Here is a 24756-nt window from a genome sequence, read left to right on the forward strand (position 1 = left end):
TATGACTCGTGTTACGTTTAATAACAGGTACTCAAACGGATCAGAAAGAAAGGTATGACTCGTGTTACGTTTAATAACAGGTACTCAAACGGATCAGAAAGAAAGGTATGACTCGTGTTACGTTTAATAACAGGTACTCAAACGGATCGGAAAGAAAGGTATGACTCGTGTTGCGTTTAATAACAGGTACTCAAACGGATAGGAAAGAAAGATATGACTCATGTTACGTTTTATAACAGGTTCTCAAACGGATAGGAAAGAAAGATATGACTCATGTTACGTTTTATAACAGGTACTCAAACGGATCAGAAAGAAAGGTATGACTCGTGTTACGTTTAATAACAGGTACTCAAACGGATCAGAAAGAAAGGTATGACTCGTGTTACGTTTAATAACAGGTACTCAAACGGATCGGAAAGAAAGGTATGACTCATGTTACGTTTAATAACAGGTACTCAAACGGATAGAAAGCAAGGTATAGTTAGTTAGTTAGGTAGTTTTTGCTTTTTGGGTCCAGCGGACCATATAGGCCAAATCAGGACCCCTAAAAGCAAGATGTTACTCATGTTAAGATATTACTCATGTTAAGATATTACTCATGTTAAGATATTACTCATGTTAAGATATTACTCATGTTAAGATATTACTCATGTTAAGATATTACTCATGTTAAGATATTACTCATGTTAAGATATTACTCATGTTAAGATATTACTCATGTTAAGATATTACTCATGTTAAGATATTACTCATGTTAAGATATTACTCATGTTAAGATATTACTCATGTTAAGATATTACTCATGTTAAGTTTTACAATAGACACGCACACAGGTACAAAGCCCAGAAGCACCACCCGCACAAACCCACCCAGGCACACTTCCGGTCATTAAAATCTAGATGCCATTGATTATTTTAACAAGACAAACACCCCCCGTGCCCCAACCCTCCAGTTCATTATAATCTAGATGTGATTGATTAGTTCTACAAGACGTTCCGCCTGAACCGCTGCCCTGTGCTGACGTTGCGACGCGGTCTCTGTGAAGCGTGATTGATGTGTTACACCTGCCTGAACACACCCACACACCTGGGTATTCATAATTTGTCTGTAAATAAACACACCTGTTTTTTCATTGCTTGTCTGAACACACACACACACACACACACACACACACACACACACACACACACACACACACACACACACACACACACACACACACACACACACACACACACACACACACCTGGGTATTCATAACTTGTCTGAAAATACACACATCTGTTTATTCACCAAGAAACGCACACATTATTTACGGTTACTATTTGGAAAGACATTGCCACGGTTTCACCACGAAAGGCACAAATAACGCACGCTTAATATTTGGTAAGACGATGGCCACAATATCACAAAGAAACGCACTCATTTCTTACGGTTAATCTTACGGTTAATATTTGGTAAGGCGTTGCCACCTTTTTACAGAGAAAAAGACAACTAATTCACGCTTAATATGTATTAAGACGATGCCAAGATTTCACAAAGAAACGAAAAAATAATTCACACTTAATATTTGGTAAGACGACGTCACTATTTCACCTTGAAATGCACAAATAATTCACGGTTAAGATATTTGGTAGAATGATGCCACGATATCACCAATTAACGGACATGTATTCCCCCCTCCGCTTCTTTCCTTCTGTACACTGGAAGAGGTGTTCATTTTTCGGTAAACACCAAACAACCCAAAAAATAACCTCCCAACAAGCCTGAATCCACGATAGCTCATGGGTTAAGAAGCTCCTTTGTGGGTACTACTTCTAGCGACTGAAAAGTTCCAAATGCTCAAATGTACAAAATATACATCTCTGGAGCAGACAACACAAACATACCACATTCAAACTAACAACTGCGGGATTGAACAACCAAAATCCAGTATAAAGTCCATGAGTTCAGCTGTTTTCTGAATCGAAATCTACCTTGTACAACTGAACCATCGGCGCGAAGGTGTCAAGGGAAGTAACTCTCATACTTTGTGTGGAGACTAGAGTTGTATCCCTTCCAGATTTCGACTCATTGGCCACTTCGACAAATAAACTGCAATTTGTCGGTCAATTATCAACTATATTTCATTTCATAAACAAAACACACGCAAGTAAATGCACACATCCTTGAATTTTAAGAAAATGAAGCGGTTCCAAATGCTGTCTTGCCTCAAAAAACCGAACTTCATACAGTATTTCATGTTGGAACGCAGGGGCAAACGTTTGTCGGCTACTGAATACGACAGAAGAAATATTTCCTTAGTGATACCAAAACATGTATCTGCATTTATCGCCTCAGCAGATACACGGCATAACTGTGAACTTGATTCGATTCCAACACAAATAAACTGGTGTAACGTGTTAGCAGAACTGAATTATTTTCACGGAACTCTTCAACTGCTCATTAATCATACAATTGCGCAAGAAGACTGGCAGAGTGATTAGAACTCGATCGGACTGTGGCAGGTAGACTGGCAGAGTGATTAGAACTCGATCGGACTGTGGCAGGTAGACTGGCAGAGTGATTAGAACTCGATCGGACTGTGGCACAAAACACCTATTTCTTTGAAAACTGAAGAAAGGATGAATACATGGGTTACACACCTCGTCTCCGTTAATATCAAAAATAACGATCTCCGCTAACTTCGACCATTATTTTTGATATTCACTGAGACTCAGCATGCTACCTCTACTTTCAACAACAACACAGTACATATCCGTTACATGGATTTTACGAAATAAAACTAGCATAATTGCGAAGATGACCAACAGTGGTCCCTGCAACGTAAAAGATCCAGATCCAGATCCAGAATATGTTATGTATACTCGGGAGAGTGCAGCCTTTGTGTGAGGAGAAGTCACTCGCACAGTCTCAGTGGATACTCACGCTCTATATTTGATGTTCAATACACGACTCAAAACCTTTGTGTGAGGAGAAGTCACTCGCACAGTCTCAGTGGATACTCACGCTCTATATTTGATGTTCAATACACGACTCAAAACCTTTGTGTGAGGAGAAGTCACTCGCACAGTCTCAGTGGATACTCACGCTCTATATTCGATGTTGAATACACGACTCATAACCTTTGGGACAAATCAAGAAGAACAAAATACAAGTATATAGAGTTAGGAAAACAAGAAAAAAGTTAACACATTGAAAACAAATGTTTTACTTGCCATTTATGGGACTCGATCTCGAGACCGCGCCGGATATGCAGGCAAACGTATTGCCACCCCGCCACGGAGGCTCACGATCCAAATGTGTGAAAACTAATACTTTAGCATTTGTCGACTAGTCGCTTTCCCCGTTCGTATTTGTGATTTGTACGTTTTCTTGTCTCATCATTACATATAGTCGCGGTGTTACCTATAGGGCATTACATTTTCACCAAAGCCGTAGGTTATTAAACAAAATATAATGGGAAAATCGTGGAACATTATTGTTCCGCTGGAAGTACTCACTAACGATGCAACCTTTTGATTATTTCGATTCATTAAATCAAAAACGTTTACCATCTGAGCTATACTGTCGCACTCTAGGCGAGGGAGATTTTAACTTTAAATATTACACTTGAGTTCTCGAGCGTGGCGACGACTCAAGTTTCCGAGTATCTCCGTTCGTATTTGTGTATTGTTATATCTTTGTCTCACTGTTCGAGGCAAGTTCATTTAATAACTGACCCTATGCTCCCGGTCACTTCGTAAAAGTTTGGAAAGCAATATGAAGTAGCGATAATTTCAAGCGTGACCGACGTTATTGCTACGAAGCGCATTGACCAATCGCCGAAAGGCGCTGACGTCATTGCATGAAAGGATTTCCCTACCCAAAACCCTCTATTCTCGATGACACACTAAGAAGTTAGTTCGGGAGAACGACGATCTATGGACGGTTTATCAAAGGAAGGGAAGCAAACGGTTAAAAACGGGCGTCGATAAAGCCAATGAACAGTGATGTCTACTTGTAGTATTTCATTCACTTGTGTTCACGCTTAATATTTTGTAAAACGACGTCACTATTTCTTCAAGAAACGCACACATAATTCATATTTAATCTTTGGTAACATGACGTCACTATTTTACAAACAGACGGACAAATAATTCACGCTCAATATTTGGTAATACGATGCAACGGTTTCAACAAACAAACGCACACATGATTCATGCTTACTATTTGGTAAGATGACGTCACGATTTCAAAACGAAACGGAGCATTAATTCACGCTTAACATTTGGTAAGACGATGCCACGATTTAACCATACACGGACAGATAATTCCTACTAAATATTTCCTAAGACAATGTCACGATATAACTCAGAAACACACAACAGATTCATGCTCAATATTTGGTGAGACGATGTCGCGATGTTACCAATAAAAGGATACATAATTCACGCCTAACAATTTGGTAAGACGGTGCCACGATTTAAAAGAAAAAAAAATCACGCTTAATATTATCTTAGACGTTGCCACGATTTTCAACAACAACGACAAAAGTAGTTCACGCTTAATATTTGGTAATACGATGCAACGGTTTCAACAAAAAAACGCACAAATAATTCATGCTTACTATTTGGTAAGATGACGTCACGATTTCATAACGAAACAGACAAATAATTCCCACTAAATATTTGCTAAGACGGTCCTACGATTTCACCAGAAAAAGAAAAATTGATTCACGCTCAATATTAATTGGTAAGACAATGCCACGATTTCACCGAGAAACGTATACATAAATCACGCCTAATAATTTGGTAAGACGATGCCACTATTTTAAACAGGAACACAACAAACATTCACGCTTAATATTCGCATAGACGTTGCCACAATTCTAAATAAAAACGAAACAAAATTCACGCTTAATGTTTAGTAAGACGATGCCAAGATTTCACCAATGAACGGACAATTAATTCACGCTTACTATTTGGTAAGATGACGTCACGAATTCACCATAAAGCGGACACATATTTCACGCTCAATATTTGGTAAGACGATGAAACGATTTAAGCAAGAAACGGACAAATAATAAACGCTCAATATCTGGTAAGACGATGACTCAATTTTAAACAGAAACGAAAACATAATTCACGCTTTATATTTGGTAATACGATGCCACGATTTCACCAAGTGAATCCGAAACAGAGAGACTGCTAACATTTCAAAATGAAGTTATATATCAATGAAGAATGTTTCATTTTGTCACGAATTAGCCGTTTCATAAACGTAACCTTGTTTTGATGCCTTAGAAGCAGTGGCAGAGAAAATGACACTGAGGGCGGGCGACAACCGATTTTTGTTGTTGACAAGCATCATTGTTTGCGCATCAAAATGCTGCCTTGTGGAATGAGCTGGACTTTATTTCATTAACTGCAAAAGTCGCCAGGCGCCGGAAGCGTTGTGTAGTGATACGGGAAGTGTGTCCCCTCACGGCCTGATGGACAAAGGTCAAAGGTCGTGGAGTTACGCTGATGGCATCACCTCCCTTCCTTGTTGGACAAAATGGCGCTCAATTAACATGACAACCAACGTTCTGCTTGTGTGAGGGAAAGTGCACTCCATGTATGTTTGTTTCCCTTTCATAGTGTAACGATTTCCTTATAACCCATACTTTTTCTGTACTTGCTTTTTGATATCATTGCAATGTTGTTGTTGTCAAGACAGGGTTGCTGTGACCCTGGTATTGTTGCTATGTGGCATGCGGTGTATCTTAGTGTCCCCAAGGACATTCAGGCTGCTATCCCTATTGTTTTTTTGCATTTTTCTGCATGCGTGTATTCGTGTTTTCTAAGCCCTGAGACCGTCGGCTTCGCTGTGAGCTTGAGATCTGTATCGTGCGCATGTGCACACGGGGGTGTTTGGACACCAAGTTGAGTCTGTAGAAAAAAAGCCTCTGGGAAATAAATCCCTCGCGAAACGGGAGGGGGTGGGGGGTCGAACCGGACATACCGATGCCAATAAACTGGTTTTAGGCCAGCGTCGCTACCGACTTAGCGGGTCTATGTTTCTAAAGCGTGGCACACATGTAGTGGCACAATCACTTGCTGCGCATACACCGTTACATGCATGTCACATTTGTCTCTGTGGCACAATCACTTGCTGCGCATACACCGTTACATGCAGGTCACATTTGTCTCTGTGGCACAATCACTTGCTGCGCATACACCGTTACATGCATGTCACATTTGTCTCTGTGGCTTTACCAACGTTCACAAATTGTTAACGGAGAAGCGTTAAACCGTCCATTCTCAAGTTCTGTTTTCTTCAAGCATTGGCACGCATACAGAAGAGGGTCTTTGTCATCGTCCTGTGTAATTTGGAGAAGCAGCTCCGTGTAGTTTCAGATTTATTGCGTATCGGCAGCAGCACCCCAGCAAAAACACCATTGGAAAAACAGGAGTTCTTGCCTTTTTCCAAACTTGTGGTCGCTCTCTTTCACACGCTAGATCATCCTGCCAGCGCGACAGATATAAACGAATTGGGTACGATGAACAATATGCCCTGTTAGCTAAGATTCCAAATAAACTCGCTAATGGAAAACATGTGAAATATCATTTAGTTTTAGTCACTCTTTTGGCGGTTTAAGTCAATCATACTGTCAACAACACTTCATGTTCTAAGGGTAGACGTGTGACCTCATAGTCACTTATCGCTTTAGTCAGAATTATGTTATAATTAGAAGTAGTCTGCGACCATTACATGCAGTCGACGCGCGGTGATATAATCGGCTATTGGGCTTTTCCCACAAGCCGATGTTACTGAAAATAGAATGTGTTAATTCTGGGAAATCGTTCACTGGAAGTACTCGATAATTTGCAACCGTGTGGTACCTTGGATTTTCAACACACAACTCAAAACCTTAGGAATGAATTAAACATACACAAGAATTAAGAGTTCAGAAAATGAAGACAATTTTGAAAAAAATAACAACCAAAGTTACAAATATTCTTCTGATCTTCCTCGTTGTAACTGAGAATTTTGAACCTACCTTGTTGGAATGGTGAGGGACAATACGGAACATCAGCTTGATGTTTTCATGCGATTGGCTTTTCTTTGGAGGAGGAGTGGCCTGCTATTTTTGTTTTTTGTTGTTTGGTTATCTTATTTAAGAGGATGATTCGTGTTGAATGGCGGCTGTAAACACTCTATGCAAGATCCCGAGTGATCGATCACACTTTGAAGATCGCAAACAGCGCGAACCCGCGAAAACGTCGAAACCAGACGTTCCGTCTCGCCCCCTATCTCGCCCCTCCTATCTCGCCCCCTTTTATCTCGCCCCCTTCTATCTCGCCCCCTTCTATCTCGCCCCCTCAAATCATGCACCCAATTACCTCACGATTTTGCATGAGTGTTATTTCGCCCCAATCATCAGAATTAACCAATTTATAAGGACAATTATCGGAAATATTCAATAACACTTTCTGTTTTATCTCCGTTACCTGGATTAGATCTAGATTATCAGCAGAAATGTAGCTTTAATTGTTTTATCAATCCTAAATTGGAAAGCTTTGTATGAAACTGAACAACTGAAAAACTCAGGTACCGTAGAAGTATGATTTGTGTTAATCTCAGGTAGAAGTATGATTTGTGTTAATCTCAGGTAGAAGTCTGGGTGGCCGAGTGGTAACGCACTTGCGCTCGGAATCGAGAGGTTGCGCGTTCGACCCTGGGTCAGGCCGCTATTTTCTCCCCCCTTTCCTAACCTAGGTGGTGGGTTCAAGTGCTAGTCTTTCGGATGAGACGAAAAACCGAGGTCCCGTGTACACTACATTGGGGTGTGCACGTTAAAGATCCCACGATTGACAAGAGGGTCTTTCCTGGCAAAATTGTATAGACATATATAAAAATGTCCACCAAATACCCGTGTGACTTGGAATAATAGGCCGTAAAAGTATATACTCGCCTAACACGCTTGAGATTTACTGGCCGATGTGAATGCGTGATATATTGTGTAAAAAATTCCATCTCACACGGCATATTGTAAACGCCATGAGCCTCCCTCTGGGAGGGTATGTGCGTAGAAATACTCACTAATAAAAGTAGGATTTTTGTAAAACATGTTCTGACAAACAGTTGAGCATGACTTCATGGAACATAAAGGGGCGAGATGGGAGGGGGCGAGATAGGAGGGGGCGAGATGGGAGGGGGCGAGATGGGAGGGGGCGAGATGGGAGGGGGCGAGATGGGAGGGGGCGAGATGGGAGGGGGCGAGATGGGAGGGGGCGAGATGGGAGGGGGCGAGATGGGAGGGGGCGAGATGGGAGGGGGCGAGATGGGAGGGGGCGAGATAGGAGGGGGCGAGATGGGAGGGGGCGAGTTGACAGGTTGACCGGTTGCCTTTCTTGCTTATCGGCAAGTTATATTGCAAATGTTTGCGATAAACACGTCTTGTCGTGTCAAGAAGAAGAAAAAAATAAAAAAAGAAGAAGAAGACGAAGAAGAAGAAGGATACACAAACAAGTCCAGTAATGCAAAACCAATACATTTAGTCAAATTCTTGACCTTACAAAAGGAAACAAAACGCAATGCATGTGTTCGGACATAGCGCTAACACTGACACATTGTCTTGGTAACGCAAGCCAAATTAAACTTATTTGCATTCTTTCACTCGTTTTTAAGCCGAACACAACATAATGTGTATATGTTTGGATCCAGGAGATCTTAGAGAATAAACGTGTTTAAATCTAGTAGTACAAATTCGATTGTCATTACAACCTTAACAAACACAATAACTAGTTCATGTTTAAGCTCCCGAAATGTAATCCCGTAGACCGGACTGAATGAAATATTGTTTGGCTTTCAATCAATTTGATTAAAAACTGCGGTTGACACAGTGCCGCCTCAACTTCTGTAAAAAGCCGAATTTGACGTCATCAAAGTCACTTATCGAATAAATAAAATCATCGTCCGGGATATAATTTCCGGCAGATTTCACATGTAAAGTTTACTGGAATCTCTCTTACACGGACATACCCGCACACATTAAACATAACCCTCGTCTGAATTCCCAGTCTATCTGAAAACATTTCTGTCAGAGCTCCATTAAATGTTAAAGCAAGAAATCGGTTGTTCATCCCCAGAGATGTCTAATCACACATTTCCCTACCCTTCAAGTCGATTCCTTAAAGACAATTCCCATCGCCCACAACTGTCAATATGAAAGCTTTCAAACAATACAATTATAAAACATTTCAACCAATGGAGAAGGGAAGTTATTTTTATATTTTTTGTGTTGGCAAATAGCTAACGTTTCCATGTTGTCAAATGTCGCCGCTTCAACATCACAGGATGTGAAACTAAATAGTGCATATCTGAATCCAGTTTCATAAACACACGGTGTGAAACCAAATATTGCATCTCTGACGGTAGTTTCATGAAAACACGCTAGATATTGCATCTCTGACTGCAGTTTCATAAAAACACGCTGTGAAGCTAAATATTGCATCTCTGACTGTAGTTTCATGAAAACACGCTGTGAAGCTAAATATTGCATCTCTGACTGTAGTTTCATGAAAACACGCTGTGAAGCTAAATATTGCATCTCTGACTGTAGTTTCATGAAAACACGCTGTGAAAACTGTGGTGTGCATCTGTACAATGACTACAACTCTGTGACCTCAAACGTCAGCACAGGGGGCTCAAGTCTCGGAACATTCTTTCTCTTTGAACAACTGGCAACATGTCACGGAGAGTGGGGTGGGACTGGGGGGGGGGGGGGTAACTGAAGCGCAGTCTAAGCGACAGATTGAGCTGACAAGATGTAAAGTCCCCTTGCCTTGAATGCTGGGTGAACAACGTTTAAAGCAAGATGCCATGCATAACAATCAGAGCGCCAGCCCCGACTGTCTCGAGTAAGATTTCAACAGTCTTCCCTTTGTGACGGGGACAGATTGGGTCCAGGGGTCCGCGCTCCTCAACTTGGTGTCTCCTCCCCCCCTCTCTCGCCCCACGCGCTGTGGAACTGTCTGGGCGCTCAAGAGCAAGACACGCCTTCCCTAACTCTCTCCCTTCTCCCGATCCCCCTCTATATATCTATCTATCTCTCTCACTATATCTCTGTGTCCGTCTGTCTGTCTGTCTGTCTGTCTGTCTGTCTGCCTGTCTGTCTGTCTGTCTCTCTCTCTCTCGCTCTCTCTCTCTCTCTCTCTCTCTCTCTCTCTCTCTCTCTCTCTCTCTCTCTCTCTCTCTCTCTCTCTCTCTCTCGCTCTCTCTCTTTCTGCTGCAAAATGTGTGCAATACTGGTTTCGGCTGTTAAAATAACTATGCTCTCGACTCTCAAAGATGGCTTACCTGTCTCTTTTGAACAATCACGACAGAGGGCAAACAAACTGGGTCACACATGTCAAAGACCTTTTGTGCAAGTCTGGATATGGTTTCGTTTGGTTGTGTGCTGGGGTGGCAGATGAAAAGTTGTTTCTGGGAGACCTGAAGGAGACAACGAGACACCAGTTTTCACAGGAATGGTTTACACGTCTGTCAGAAAGTACGCGCCTTGAATTTTACCACAGTTTCAAAAGTTGTATTGGGCACGAAGAATATCTGGATATGATTCATGTGAGCCTTTATAAAGTTGCTTTGTCCAGATTTAGACTGGGGGTCTCCCCATTCAATGCCCATCGACATCGTTACTCTCACTCTGACACCAGTCGTGACTGTCCTTTCTGCCCGGATACTGCTGAAGACGAAAGCTCACACAGACACACAAAAACGGCTGTTCTGTTTTACTCCCCTGTTTGTACTACATCTTTCGACTTTGGGCATTTTGTGGTGTTTTTGGACAGAAAATAATTGGCTTAGTCCTGTTTCATCGGGAAGTTAGCAGAAAAGGGTATGCTATCGACATTTTGTAAATTTGGAACAACAAATCAAGGTCAGAACAGCTATATAATCGCTATTGTATTTTCAGCGTAGCAATAGGGTCCGATATTTAGACTCGAACAAGTATAATGCGACTCGTCTTCGACTCGTCGGCATTATACTTGTCTCGTCTAAATATCGGACCCTATTGCTACGCTGAAAACACAATAGCTGTTAATAATTTGCTGTGTGTGTGCCCACACACGTGTGTATCTGTATGTGTGTGTGTGTGTGTGTGTGTGTGTGTGTGTGTGTGTGTGTGTGTGTGTGTGTGTGTGTGTGTGTCCGTGTCTGTACGTGTATATCTGTGTATGTGTCTTGGTGCCGTTTGACAATGTTTGCTTAAGTTATATTATCTTTCCAAGCTATGTTTTCATGATTATGTCTCAACATTTGGCAGGCTCTTTCTTTATTTTGCCTCACTTATTTGCATGTGTAGGCTATGTTTAAAGCCCACTGTATCACACCCTTATTAATTTCGTTTTATGCACCAATTTCATTTGTCTGAAAATTGTCAAAATCAACTCATTGATTAGAACAATAAAAAATCCATCCATCTCTCTCTCTTTCTCTCTCTGTCAATTGTTTAACTTGTTTTGTATATCATTATGTGATTGTGTGGATTCTGTTCTGCACTGTGTAATTTTTTGCATTTAGTCAAGTTTTGACTAAATGTTTTAACGTAGAGGGGGGAATCGAGACGAGGGTCGTGGTGTATGTGCGTGTGTGTGTGTGTGTGTGTGTGTGTGTGTGTGTCTGTCTGTCTGTGTGTGTGTGTGTAGAGCGATTCAGACTAAACTACTGGACCGATCTTTATGAAATTTGACATGAGAGTTCCTGGGTATGAAATCCCCGAACTTTTTTTTCATGTTTTTGATAAATGTCGTTGATGACGTCATATCCGGCTTTTCGTGAAAGTTGAGGCGGCACTGTCACGCCCTCATTTTTCAACCAAATTGGTTGAAATTTTGGTCAAGTAATTTTCGACAAAGCCCGGACTTCGTTATTGCATTTCAGCTTGGTGGCTTACAAATTAATTAATGACTTTGGTCATTAAAAATCTGAAAATTGTAAAAAAAAAATAAAAATTTATAAAACGATCCAAATTTACGTTCATCTTATTTTCCATCATATTCTGATTCCCAAAACATATAAATATGTTATATTTGGATTAAAAACAAGCTCTGAAAATTAAATATATAAAAATTATTATCAAAATTAAATTGTCGAAATCAATTTAAAAACACTTTCATCTTATTCCTTGTTGGTTCCTGATTCCAAAAACATATAGATATGATATGTTTGGATTAAAAACACGCTCAGAAAGTTAAAACAAAGAGAGGTACAGAAAAGCGTGCTATCCTTCTTAGCGCAACTACTACCCCGCTCTTCTTGTCAATTTCACTGCCTTTGCCATGAGCGGTGGACTGACGATGCTACGAGTATACGGTCTTGCTGAAAAATGGCATTGCGTTCAGTTTCATTCTGTGAGTTCGACAGCTACTTGACTAAATGTTGTATTTTCGCCTTACGCGACTTGTTTTTAGGTTGAAATCGTACGGATGTTCCAGGAAATAAGTGCATGCGAATTGAACAAACTGATCTTATATTAGCAAAACAAAACAAAACAAGACAATACAAAACAAAACAAGACAAAGACGAGAATGTGATACCATAATAGCTGTCTGTAGTCAACTTTGCGTGTAGCTACAACCAATATCTATCGTCACTACAGTATAGCCGTCGTAGGAAACGCGCCAAACTCGTTTACACTGATGTAAGTGATGTTTCATCGTTATCAAACTGTGCTCATTCACGAGCCAGAACAGATTTAACAAACATGCACACACAAATATTCAACAAATAAACCAAGATCTTGGTGTGGTTAATGCACGATACGTGTGCGTGTTATCCGTGTCGTCTTGTTTTACGTGTTCATACATTGGTAGGTATGAGGTATGTTATAGGTATAGGTATTTTATAGGTATAGGTATTGTATAGGTATAGGTATTTTATAGGTATAGGTATTTTATAGGTATTTTATAGGTATGAGGTATGTTATAGGTATAGGTATTTTATAGGTATAGGTATTTTATAGGTATGAGGTATTTTATAGGTATGAGGTATTTTATAGGTATAGGTATTTTATAGGTATGAGGTATTTTATAGGTATGAGGTATTTTATAGGTATGAGGTATCTTATAGGTATAGGTATTTTATTGGTATGAGGTATTTTATAGGTATAGGTATTTTAATATATGAAGAGTTATTGGTTGTATGCGTGTCGTTTTGTTTGTTCATAAATTGCTTAATGTGGTACAGGGAATGAGGGAGAAGTGAATCGGTTTGTGTGTGTTGTGCTTGTTTATACATTCCTTAATATGGTAAGAGGAACAAGTGGTTCGTTTAATGCGTTCCTTAATATGGTAAGAGGAACAAGTGGTTCGTTTAATGCGTTCCTTAATATGGTAAGAGGAACAAGTGGTTCGTTTTGTTTTATCAGTTCATACATTGGTCAATACTGTAGAGATTGTTTATACATTATTGAGAATGTTGACCCTGAAATCAACAGAGGTGTACATGTTCATAAAATACTTAAGGCACGGCACATCAATGTAAAGGTATTGAGTGCTCTATCTGAACATGATGTTTGTGAATAATTCAAAATATTGATTCCAGTAAGGCTATGTCCAGTAAGAAGCAAATGACATCAGCATCCCTAGCAACATGTCAACATACATCAGCATCCCTAGCAACATGTGAACATACAACTGTATTTTCATATCCTGATACATCTGGCTTTCTCATAGTATAAACTGTGTATGAAACTAACCCGGATTCCCTGTAGCACTATAAGCCAAATAGATCAATAATACAACAACCTCAGCACATTTCGCGGGAAATCCCAATCAAAAAAAAAGTTGTATGTTATAGCTCGAACAGAATTACTGTCTTTACAATTGTTGGTTTGTACTCGTCCACTGGAACTAACAAAACATACTCATCGATCACAAAACAGTACGCAAAGCTGTCTTTACTGCAGTTGGTTTGACACTGCATTTTGCACAAGGTTTTTGAGCCCCGATGTCTCGTGCGGTCATTGTGAAACTGTGAAAAGGGATGACGAGATACAGTTATTGTATTGGTTGTGTTAGTAGAGAAAAAAGTCTTCTTTTTCTACCTACCAGAAACAGCTCTGTGCTGTTAACTTTACAGTCAGTACAAGCGAAATACTAATTTTCAATAATGAATTGACAGCCTGTAAGAGAATGAAGTGATTGGCGACTGATTGGGGACATTCGCATGCTACCAACATCATCAACATGAATAGGTTTACATCCGGTAGAGACAGACGTGTAGACAATTAATGTATATTTTTGAATAGTTTTAGAATGATCTAGCAAATTGCTGTCTGATGCCAAATCAACACAAAGCAGATGAACCGTCCTAAATCAGGGCTGTTTATAGACGCTATTAAAACAACAATAATACAACCAATTTTATGAAACCAAGCCCGGTTTCTTTTTCGAGCCGTACTCACTGTAAACTGTCTGCAAAAAATGCCTTTTTACTTGTAAATTATGCACACATACACACACATGCAGCAATGTGTTTGTGTACTCCAGCTAAAAAATGATACCAGTTATATTTCAATCGTGATTGTTGTGGCTGTTTCATGTGGCGCACTATTCCATGGATAACTTCTTTCACACGAGTCACGTGATACTCCCTTCCCTCCTCCCCCGTAATAAAAACAACACAATCAACAAAACAACACCGACAACAACAAAAGTAGAGTAGACGTAAAAAGTAGAATAGACGTAAAAAGTAGAATAGACGTAAAAAAAAGAGCGATTAAAACAATGCCAGCAACCACGGAATGTGTGTCCGTTCGGAGAGGTTGCACGACAAAAATCGCTATCACTATATATATATAAGCCATGGTCCGGGTGATTCCTTGTTCTCTAAATTAACAGGAGATCATATGAAGCACGACTGTTTTTATCTGGCTCAAACATAAGCATTTCTACCATTGAGGTAGGGGTTCCGATTCAAACCAAAATGTGCTTTCAATCCGAAACCACCTTTTTTCACTTTTCCTGAAATAGGCATAAGTCCAATGAACAAACAAAATCAAGTAAAACAACAAAATATCAAGACAAATTGCAGCACTGACCTGTACAGTTATGACGAACTCTTGGTGATGATTGACCGCTGAGTCAGTAGTATCACTGAGAATTGAGTCGTATCACGAACCGCTAACTCGTATCACAGAGGGTTGAGTGATACCATTTTGCGGCTAGCAGCGCGAGCGTAGGGAGACAGGGCGATGGCGCGGCCTGGAAGAGTAAGAACGAGTCTGGTACCGCGCTCACCTTTATATCGCCCGCTGCACGCCCGCTGCACGCCCGCGCTCGTCACTTTGTCTCTCTCTCTCTCTCTCTCTCTCTCTCTCTCTCTCTCTCTCTCTCTCTCTCTCTCTCTCTCTCTCTCTCTCTCTCTCTCTCTCTCTCTCTCTCTCTCTCTCTCTCTCTCTCTCTCTCTCTCTCTCTCTCTCTCAAGGTTCAGTGCTTGGGCCGATCTTGTTCTGTCTGTATATCAATGATCTGCCAGTGCACATTTCTGATAGTAATGTAACATTGTAAGAAGTGATTGTTTTGCTGACGACTCTTCTCTTCACTCAAGTGGAAAATCTGTTCCAGTAATAGAGTCCTCCCTTCAAACAGCTTTAAACGATGTTAATAACTGGTGTAGTGCCAATGCTATGCGTGTCCATCCAGTAAAAACAAAAAGTATGGTAATTGCAACCAGACAAAAACACCAGATTTCTCCACTCAAGCTAAATCTTACTATTGGTACGCAATCAATTGAACAAGTTCAACAACATCGCGTTTTAGGGGTAATTATTGATTGTGAATTCAAGTGGCAGGCACAATTACAGCATATTTGCAAGAAAGTAGCCAAGAACGTTTTCCTCCTATCCAAGTTAAAGCAATTTACGGACAGAAAGACTCTGGAAATGTTCCACCACTGCCTCTTCACCAACGACTGCCGCCTCTCATGACTCAGTTCAGCTGGAGAAGTTCGCTGACGACACCACAGCCGAAGGTCTCATCACCGGCGGTGATGAGACCGTGTACCGCCAGGAGGTCGACTGTCTGGTGTCGTGGTGCGACAACAACAATCTCCTGCTGAACGCCACCAAGACCAAGGAGATGGTGGTGGACTTTCGCAGGAAAAAAGGCCATGTGGCTCCACTGATCATCAACGGCGATCCCATCGAGATGGTGGACTTTTTCAAGTTCTTGGGCACCACCATCTCCAACGACCTGTGCTGGGATGATAACGTTGACGCCATCGTCAAGCGAGCGCGGCAACGCCTCTACTTCTTGCGCCAGCTCAAGAAGTTCCGCCTCAGCCAGGTCATCCTGGTCCAGTTCTACAGGGCCGTGGTGGAGAGCATCTTGACATTCTCCATCACAGTGTGGTACGGCAACACCTCCCAGCTGCTCAAGAACAAGCTGGAGCGTGTGGTGCGCACTGCTAGCAGGATCGTCGGCTGTGAGCTGCCCTCCCTAGCATCCCTCTATGCCAAGCGCATGCTGTCCAGAGCCCAGAAAATTGTGGCTGACGAGTCCCACCCTGGCCATCCCCTCTTCGAGCGCCTGCCCTCAGGTCGTCGATTCCGATCCCTGGGGGCACGCACTCGACGTCTCCAGACCTCTTTCTTCCCCCAAGCTGTTTCCTCCCTTAACGCATCCCATCCCTCAGTTGGGCAGCTTCGCAGTCGGTGATCCTGCTGGCGGTGAGCTCACCACATCCTGTGACTCAGTGTTAGGTAGTGGTGGTGGTGGTGGTGGGGAGGGTTGAGTGGGACTTTGATGTGTGATTCCTGATTTCCAAATGTTCAACATTTTCTTTAGCTGCATTATTTTAGTTATTCATGAGTGGGTGGGTGGAGAGGATGGGCTAGTTCTAACCATGCATTAGATTATAAAATTGTATTCTGTGTAGACCCTTCCACCAGCATCTTAGACCACTCTTTGTGCATTTTCTTTTAATAGATGATTGTCATTTGTTTTACCTCATGTCTGCCCTGCGTGTGATGGTGTGATCGTGACTGCTGTAGTGTGGGCGCGTGTGTGTTGGTGTGTATGTCAGTGTGTGTGTGGGCGTGTGTGTGTGTGTCAGTGTGTGTGTGTGTGTGTGTGTGTGTGTGTGTGCGTGATTTTACCAACACTACGCGAAATTCCTTGTGCTTTAAATGTTTTTTAATGTCACTTGGCTCAATAAATACTGTATTCTGTATTCTGTATTCTGTATGTAATGCCTCACATTAATTATGTTTCGACGCTCTGGGATGGCAGCAGTGATGTCCACTTGAACAAAGTTAGACTCTCTCTATCGTCGCTCGGCTAAACTCATTGTAAAGGATAATTTCTCAACAAATGGGAAGTTAAAAATGCTTAACTTTCTTCCACTGGAGAAGCATCTTAAGTTAAACAAGGCCATGTTCATGCATAAATTGTATTACGGTAAAGTGCCGATTTACATTACATCATTATTTAAAAATCTACCGACATATATGGGTCTGTCAAGTTGATCCCACCGATTCCACGAATTGACCTTTATAAGACCAGTCTTGCTTTTTCGGGTACATCAGTCTGGAATTCACTTCCATCGTCATTCAAGCACTTAAAGTCATTAACAAGTTTTTAAAAATGTGTTAAATAACACTTCATGTCTGAGTAGTTTAACGTGTTTCGATTTACCACACTTAGTATTATGTCAAAAATATGCTGTGCATTTTATAATCTGAACATAGTTTTGTTGTACTATTGCTACATGCTTCATTGCTATCAGTTTGTATGCATAATTACCTGCATAGAATGCATTTGATTTTATGAATAACCACATGTGTATGCTCTTCATGCCTTATCATCATCATCATCATCATCATCATCATCATCATCATCATCATCATCATCATCATCATCATCATCATCATCATCATCATCATCATCATCGATGCATCATCATCATCATTATCATCATCATCGTCATCTTTATCATCACGAGTTTAGGTTTTACGACCTCCTTTTGTTGTTAACTTTTTTTTATATACATATATATGTCGTGCCGAATTCACGTAATTGCCGATTCCGCGAAATGGGAAATATTTTTGCCCATTTCGCGTAATCGGCAAAACGCTGCCGAATACGCGAAATCGGCAGCGTTTTGCTGAAATCGCGTAAAGGCCTCTAAAACTTGCCCATTTCGCAAATTCTGCAGCCGATTGCGCGTAATGGGCAAGTTGCCCATTCCGCGAAATCGGCAATAGTGAGTTTAGTGTGTATACGTGTTTGTTTGTGTGTGTGTGTGTGTGTGTGTGTGTGTGTGTGTGTGTGTGTGTGTGTGTGTGTGTGTGTGTGTGTGCTCTCTCTCTCTCTCTCTCTCTCTCTCTCTCTCTTTCTCTCTCTCTCTCTCTCTCTCTCTCTCTCTCTCTCTCTCTCTCTTTCTCTCACACACTAACAGTGTCGATGACAGTATAACAGAAAACAACACGAGCCACACACAGGGTGGACGGTTTGTGAGCATTACCTCATGAATTCGGCACGACATATACATATCTATTTTTTTGTTTGTTGTTTATTTTGTTATTTTTTATCACTGTGTGTCTATGCGTCCCAAGGACAGATTGTAAGTAACCTTAAATCGTAATCCTTGTTAAATAAAGTTCAATTCAATTCAATTCAATCCAATTATCTCTCTCTCTCTTTCTCTCTCTCTTTCTCTCTCTCTTTCTCTCTCTCTCTCTCTCTCTCTCTCTCTCTCTCTCTCTCTCTCTCTCTCTCTCTCTCTCTCTCTCTCTCTCTCTCTCTCTCTCTCTCTGTATCAGAAAGCAGTATTAGAAGTGATTTTGTTGCTGGTGATTCTTCTCTCCATTCAAGTGGAAAATCGGTTCAAGAAATCGAAACCTCACATCAAAGTGGCTTAAACGTGGTGAATAGCTGGTGCAGTTCCAATGCTATGATTATACATCCAGCGAAAACCAAAAAGCATGGTCATTATGACACGACAAAAACACCAGTTTACTCCGCTCATGTAAAAGCTTTCTCCTGGTGCAACACATATTGAACAAGTTCAGGAACACCGTGTGTTGGAGGTTATTATCAATCGTGAACTCAAGTGGCAGGCACACTCACAGTATAATTTTAAGAAAGTATTCAAGAATGTTTTTTTTACACTTTTGACGTTAAAGCTATTTGCTGAGAGAAAAACTTTAGAAATATTTCACCATGCTCATATAATGCCGCACATAAATTATGTTTCAAAGCTCTGGGATTGCTGCAGTGATGTCAATTGAAAGACAATAAACTCTCTCTATCGCCGTTCGGCTAAACTCATTATTTCAAAAGATATGAAGTCAAGTATTCTGTATATTGTTTTACACTAGAGATGCTGAACAAAGCAATACTAATGCACCGAGGGTATAACGAACAAGTGCCGCTTTATATGACCTCATTGTATAAGAGAGCTACGAACAGACATGGATCTGCTAACTCTCTCTCTCTCTCTCTCTCTCTCTCTCTCTCTCTCTCTCTCTCTCTCTCTCTCTCTCTCTCTCTCTCTCTCTCTCTCTCTCTCTCTCTCTCTCTTTCTCTCTCTCTCTTCTCTCTCTCTCTCTCTCTCTCTGTCTCTCTCTCTCTCTCTCTCTCTCTCTCTCTCTCTCTCTCTCTCTCATACTGTTACTATATCTCCTTCTCTCTCTGTCTGTATGTCTCTCTCTCTCTCTCACGTTCTTTCTCTCTCTGTCTCTGTCGCTGCTTTTCTATGTCTCTGTGTCTGTCTCTCTCTCTGTCTCTGTCTCTCTCTGTCTCTCTGTCTCTGTCTCTCTCTCTCTCTCTCATACTGTTGCTATCTCTCCTTCTCTCTCTGTCTGTATGTCTCTCTCTCTCACGTTCTTTCACTCTCTGTCTCTGTCGCTGCTTTTCTCTGTCTCTGTGTCTGTCTCTCTCTCTGTCTCTCTCTGTCTCTTTCTGTCTCTTTCTGTCTCTCTCTCTCTCTCTCTCTCTTTCTCTCTCTCATACTGTTGCTATCTCTCCTTCTCTCTCACGTTCTTTCACTCTCTGTCTCTGTCGCTGCTTTTCTCTGTCTGTGTCTCTGTGTCTGTCTCTCTCTGTCTCTCCCTCTCCCTCTCCCTCTGTCTCTCTCTCTCTCTCTCTCTCTCTCTCTCTCTCTCTGTGTGTGTGTGTGTGTGTGTGTGTGTGTGTGTGTGTGTGTGTGTGTGTGTGTGTGTCCCTCTCCCTTTCTCTCTCGCTCTCTCTCTCTCTCTCTCTCTCTCTCTCTCTCTCTCTCTCTCTCTCTCTCTCTCTCTCTCTCTCTCTCTCTCTCTCTCTCTCTCTCTCTCTCTCTGTTCACACCAGTCAAAAATCTTTGAAATCCGTCAACTCTTCTCTTCAAACACGTGTGGATGAAATCACTGAGTGGTGCGTTTCTAATGCAATGATCATTCATCCGATTAAAACAAAGAGTATGGTGATAACCACGAGACAAAAACACCAGTTAAGTCCTCTACTATTACAACAGTCAGTTGGCTCAACTCAAGTGCAGCAAGTTAGGGAATATAGACTATTAGGTGTTACCATTGATCAAGAGTTGAAATGGCAAACTCATTTGAGTAATATTTGCAAAATAGTATCAACGAATTTGTACCTGTTATCAAAATTAAGGCATTACGCCGATTCTGAAGCACTCAAAATGTTCTATTACGCCCACATAATGCCTCATATAAACTTCGCTTCAACACTTTGGGATAACTGCAGTGATGTTCATTTAAAAAGACTCAATTCCCTGCATCGCCGAGCTGCAAAACTTATTCTGCATGATTTGAATATGTCCACGGATGATAAACTAAAGCTCCTGAATGTCCTCCCCTTGAAAGATCAGTTGACGTTAAACAAGGCTGTGTTCATGTATAAAATTCTAAATGACGACTGTCCTAAATATTTGCAATCACATTTCAAACATGCCACAAAAAGATATGGGTCCCAAAAAATCACCCCTCCTATACCTCGCATAGACCTCTACAAATCGAACTTAGCCTTCTCGGGAGCGTTTCTCTGGAACTCCTTCCCCCAACAGATAAGAAATGCAACTTCAGTGAAAATGTTTAAGAGACAGTCACGTTCACACATCATTCGTGAATGAAGTGTCTTGTTTGATTGTTATTTTGTTAAACATTTTGTACTAGTGTTAACGGATGTGTAGCTGATTTGAGCAACTTAATTCTCAAAATGAAAGGTTTAACTATGTCAGTGTAATTTTGTAATTTTTGAGTTCTCCTTATATAATTCCTTAAATGCACATTGTGTTGCAATCCATACAATGTAATTCTGTATCTTATATGATTGAATTTTTATTTTGTATGTCCGTCTGTCTTTATGTGTTGTATAAAGGACAGGTTGGAAGAATAGGCTTTGCCTAAAACCTTTATCCTTTTGTAATAAAGTTCTGAGTCTGAGTCTGAGTCTCTCTCTCTCTCTCTCTCTCTCTCTCTCTCTCTCTCTCTCTCTCTCTCTCTCTCTCTCTCTCTCTCTCTCTCTCTCTCTCTATACTTCTTTGGTTATGCCAACCAGCATAAACTCCAATACATTTTCTGCAGCACTTGTTGTGGATTTGCAAAGGCCTTCGGTGTTATTGATCATTCTCTTCTCATCAGGAAACTGTCAATATATGGCATGCAATGTACCAACATTAATATTCTTAAATCGTTTCTTTCAAATATAAAACAAATTGCATTTACTTATGCATCCTATTCAAATGAAAGTACTTTGAAATATGGGGTCCCACAGGGATCTGTTTGAGGCCCATTATTGTTCTCTATTTATTTCAATGATCTACCACTTTGTGTACGTAATAACTGCGAGTTGTTTGCAGATGACACTACTAAACATTCTAGTCACCAGTCCCCAGATTATCTATCAACAACTCTCCAAGAAAGCATTAATGCACTACTGAATTGATCAGAGTTAAACCATATGTCTCTTAACAATACAAACAAAAAGTATGCTCATAACCACACGACAGAAGCGACACAATCTAAAATCGAGCATCCCGCCCCTTTATATAAAAAATCAAGCATTAGAAGAAGTGTCCAACCATAAAGTCTTTGGTATGGGTCGGTCAACTTGATCCCACCGATTCCACGAATTAACCTGTATAAGACCAGTCTTGCTTTTTCGGGTACTTCAGTTTGGAATTCACTTCCATCATCCTGTAAGCACTTAAAGTCATTACAAAGTTTTTAAAAATGTGTTAAAAACCACTTAGTGTCTGAGTAGTTTAACGCCTTTTGATTTACCACACTTAGTATCACGTCAAAGATATGCTGTGCATTGTATATTCTGAACATATTTTTGTTGTACTATTGCTACATGTTCGATTGCTGCCAGCTTGTAGTATAATTACTTGCATATTATGCATTTTATTTTATGAATAACCACATATGTATGCTTTTCATGCCTCATCTCCATCATCATCATCATCATCATCATCATCATCATCATCATCATCATCATCATCATCATCATCGTCATCATCATCATCATCGTCATCTTTATTATCACGTGCTGAAGTTTCCCGACCTCCTTTTGTTGGTTAACTTTTTAACTTTTTAATTTTTAATTTTTCAATTATATAATTGTGTCTATGCGTCCCAAGGACAGATTGTAAGAAAAGGCGTAGCCTTAAATCTTAATCCTTGTTAAATAAAGTTCAATTCAATGCAATTCTCTCTCTCTCTCTCTCTCTCTCTCTCTCTCTCTCTCTCTCTCTCTCTCTCTCTCTCTCTCTCTCTCTCCTCTGTCTCTCTCTCTCTTTCTCTCTCTCTCTCTCTCTCTCTCGCTCTCTCTCTCTCTCTCTCTCTCTCTCTCTCTCTCTCTCTCTCTCTCTCTCTCTCTCTCTTTTGCTCTCCCCTTCTATGTTTCTCTGTATTCCCCTTTCTGACTCTCTCTCTCTCTCACTCTATCATCTCTCTCTATTTCTCTCTTACTCTTTAATTTTGTCTCTTAAGACTTGACAGTTCAACTCAGCTTGTTTGTGTTATGGTTTTCGCTTTAGACAGGATACAAGTTATGTCAAAACTTCGTGTGTTATGTGTGTTATGTTGTTATTGTTGCTCGCTTAAGATGATTGTGTGCGTCTTCTCTTCCACGGTTGAAAAGCTACAGAGGAGGGGGGAGGGGGGGGGGGGTAGGAGTGACAGAACGCGGCGCGGTGCTGCACAAGGAGCTTGTCCTGTCGAGTGACCCTTTGCAAGGGACAAGGACCCGGACAAACAGATGACACAGGGCGAGGGCGGCACACACAAAGAATGGTGATTCAATCCCCGGTGTGAACGGGAAGCAGCTTTTTAGTTTGTATCTCCCTTGTCTCAGAGAGAGAGAGAGAGAGAGAGAGAGAGAGAGAGAGAGAGAGAGAGAGAGAGAGAGAGAGAGAGAGAGAGAGAGAGAGAGAAAGACAGACAGACAGACAGACAGAGAGACACAGAGAGACAGACAGACAGAGAGAGAGAGAGAGAGAGAGAGAGACAGACAGACAGAGACAGAGAGACAGAGAGAGAGACTGAAATAGTGTGGGGGTCTTCTTCTTCTTCTTCTGCGTTCGTGGGCTGAAACTCCCACGTACACTCGTGTTTTTTGCACGAGTGGAATTTTACGTGTATGACCGTTTTTACCCCGCCATTAAGGCAGCCATACGCCGCTTTCGGAGGAAGCATGCTGGATATTTTCGTGTTTCTATAACCCACCGAACTTGGTCTTGTGCTTGCGTGTACACACGAAGGGGGATAAGCCACTAGCAGGTCTGCACATAAGTTGACCTGGGAGATCGGAAAAATCTCCACACTTAACCCACCAGGCGGCCGCGACCGGGATTCGAACCCTCGACCTTCCGATTAAGAGGCCGACGTCTTACCACCACGCCACAGCGCCCGTCTTGTGGGGGTAAAAGAAGGCTTGAAGAGTGGGAGCGATTCTTTTTTACCAATAATTGAAAATCTCTTAAAGACAATTTCAATTACGCTGGATTGCACACGTTATGTTCACTTCAGCAGATAGAGTTTCACTTCTTGTAGGAGGTTGCGACCTTTAAAAATGAGGTTCGAAAAGCCTTGGTTTGACATGATTATGTGTCCAGCTTTGTGTTGCTCAGTCGTGTTTTGACACGATTATGTGTCCAGCTTTGTGTTGCTCAGTCGTGTTTTGACATGATTATGTGTCCAGCTTTGTGTTGCTCAGTCGTGTTTTGACATGATTATGTGTCCAGCTTTGTGTTGCTCAGTCGTGTTTTGACATGAGTATGTGTCCAGCTTTGTGTTGCTCAGTCGTGTTTTGACATGATTATGTGTCCAGCTTTGTGTTGCTCAGTCGTGTTTTGACATGAGTATGTGTCCAGCTTTGTGTTGCTCAGTCGTGTTTTGACATGATTATGTGTCCAGCTTTGTGTTGCTCAGTCGTGTTTTGACATGATTATGTGTCCAGCTTTGTGTTGCTCAGTCGTGTTTTGACATGATTATGTGTCCAGCTTTGTGTTGCTCAGTCGTGTTTTGACATGATTATGTGTCCGGCTTTGTGTTGCTCAGTCGTGTTTTCAGCTCGTTCACCAGCAAGACCACTCACATCTTTCGTTCTTTATTTGGTGTTTAACGTCGTTTTCATCCATTCAAGGTTATATCGCGACGGGGAAAGGGGGGAGATGGGATAGGGGAAAGGGGAGAGATTGGATAGAGCCACTTGTTAATTGTTTCTTGTTCACAAAAGCACTAATCAAAAAATTGCTCCAGGGGCTTGCAACATAGTA

The 24756-nt window shown here is 41.2% G+C and overlaps 2 protein-coding genes across 2 annotated transcripts in view; one reads left to right on the forward strand and one right to left on the reverse strand.

Moving 5' to 3' along the window:
• The window catches only part of LOC138977924 (uncharacterized), a 188131-nt gene extending 172907 nt beyond the window's left edge, over positions 1-15224 (reverse strand). Inside the window, exon 1 of the mRNA XM_070350525.1 lies at positions 15071-15224. The gene's annotated coding sequence lies outside the window, so the exon portion shown is untranslated. The remainder of the gene's footprint in view (positions 1-15070) is intronic.
• Positions 8279-16688, forward strand: LOC138979096 (uncharacterized). The gene is made up of 2 exons (XM_070351907.1): positions 8279-8360; positions 15964-16688. Exons 1-2 carry the CDS (start codon positions 8279-8281, stop codon positions 16686-16688), a joined length of 807 nt encoding a protein of 268 aa, XP_070208008.1.
• The last annotated feature ends 8068 nt before the right edge of the window (positions 16689-24756 follow it).

Source organism: Littorina saxatilis, linkage group LG10 (genome assembly GCF_037325665.1).
Source record: "Littorina saxatilis isolate snail1 linkage group LG10, US_GU_Lsax_2.0, whole genome shotgun sequence".
Lineage (NCBI taxonomy): Eukaryota > Metazoa > Mollusca > Gastropoda > Littorinimorpha > Littorinidae > Littorina > Littorina saxatilis.

What these genes read in the sequence shown, in the direction of transcription:
- LOC138979096 (XM_070351907.1), top strand. Translation starts at nt 8,279, where the DNA reads ATGGGAGGGGGCGAGATGGGAGGGGGCGAGATGGGAGGGGGCGAGATA. An exon ending in GGGAGGGGGCGAGTTGACAG is followed by an intron (nt 8,361 to 15,963) that starts GTTGACCGGTTG and finishes CTCATGACTCAG; the next exon opens with TTCAGCTGGAGAAGTTCGCT.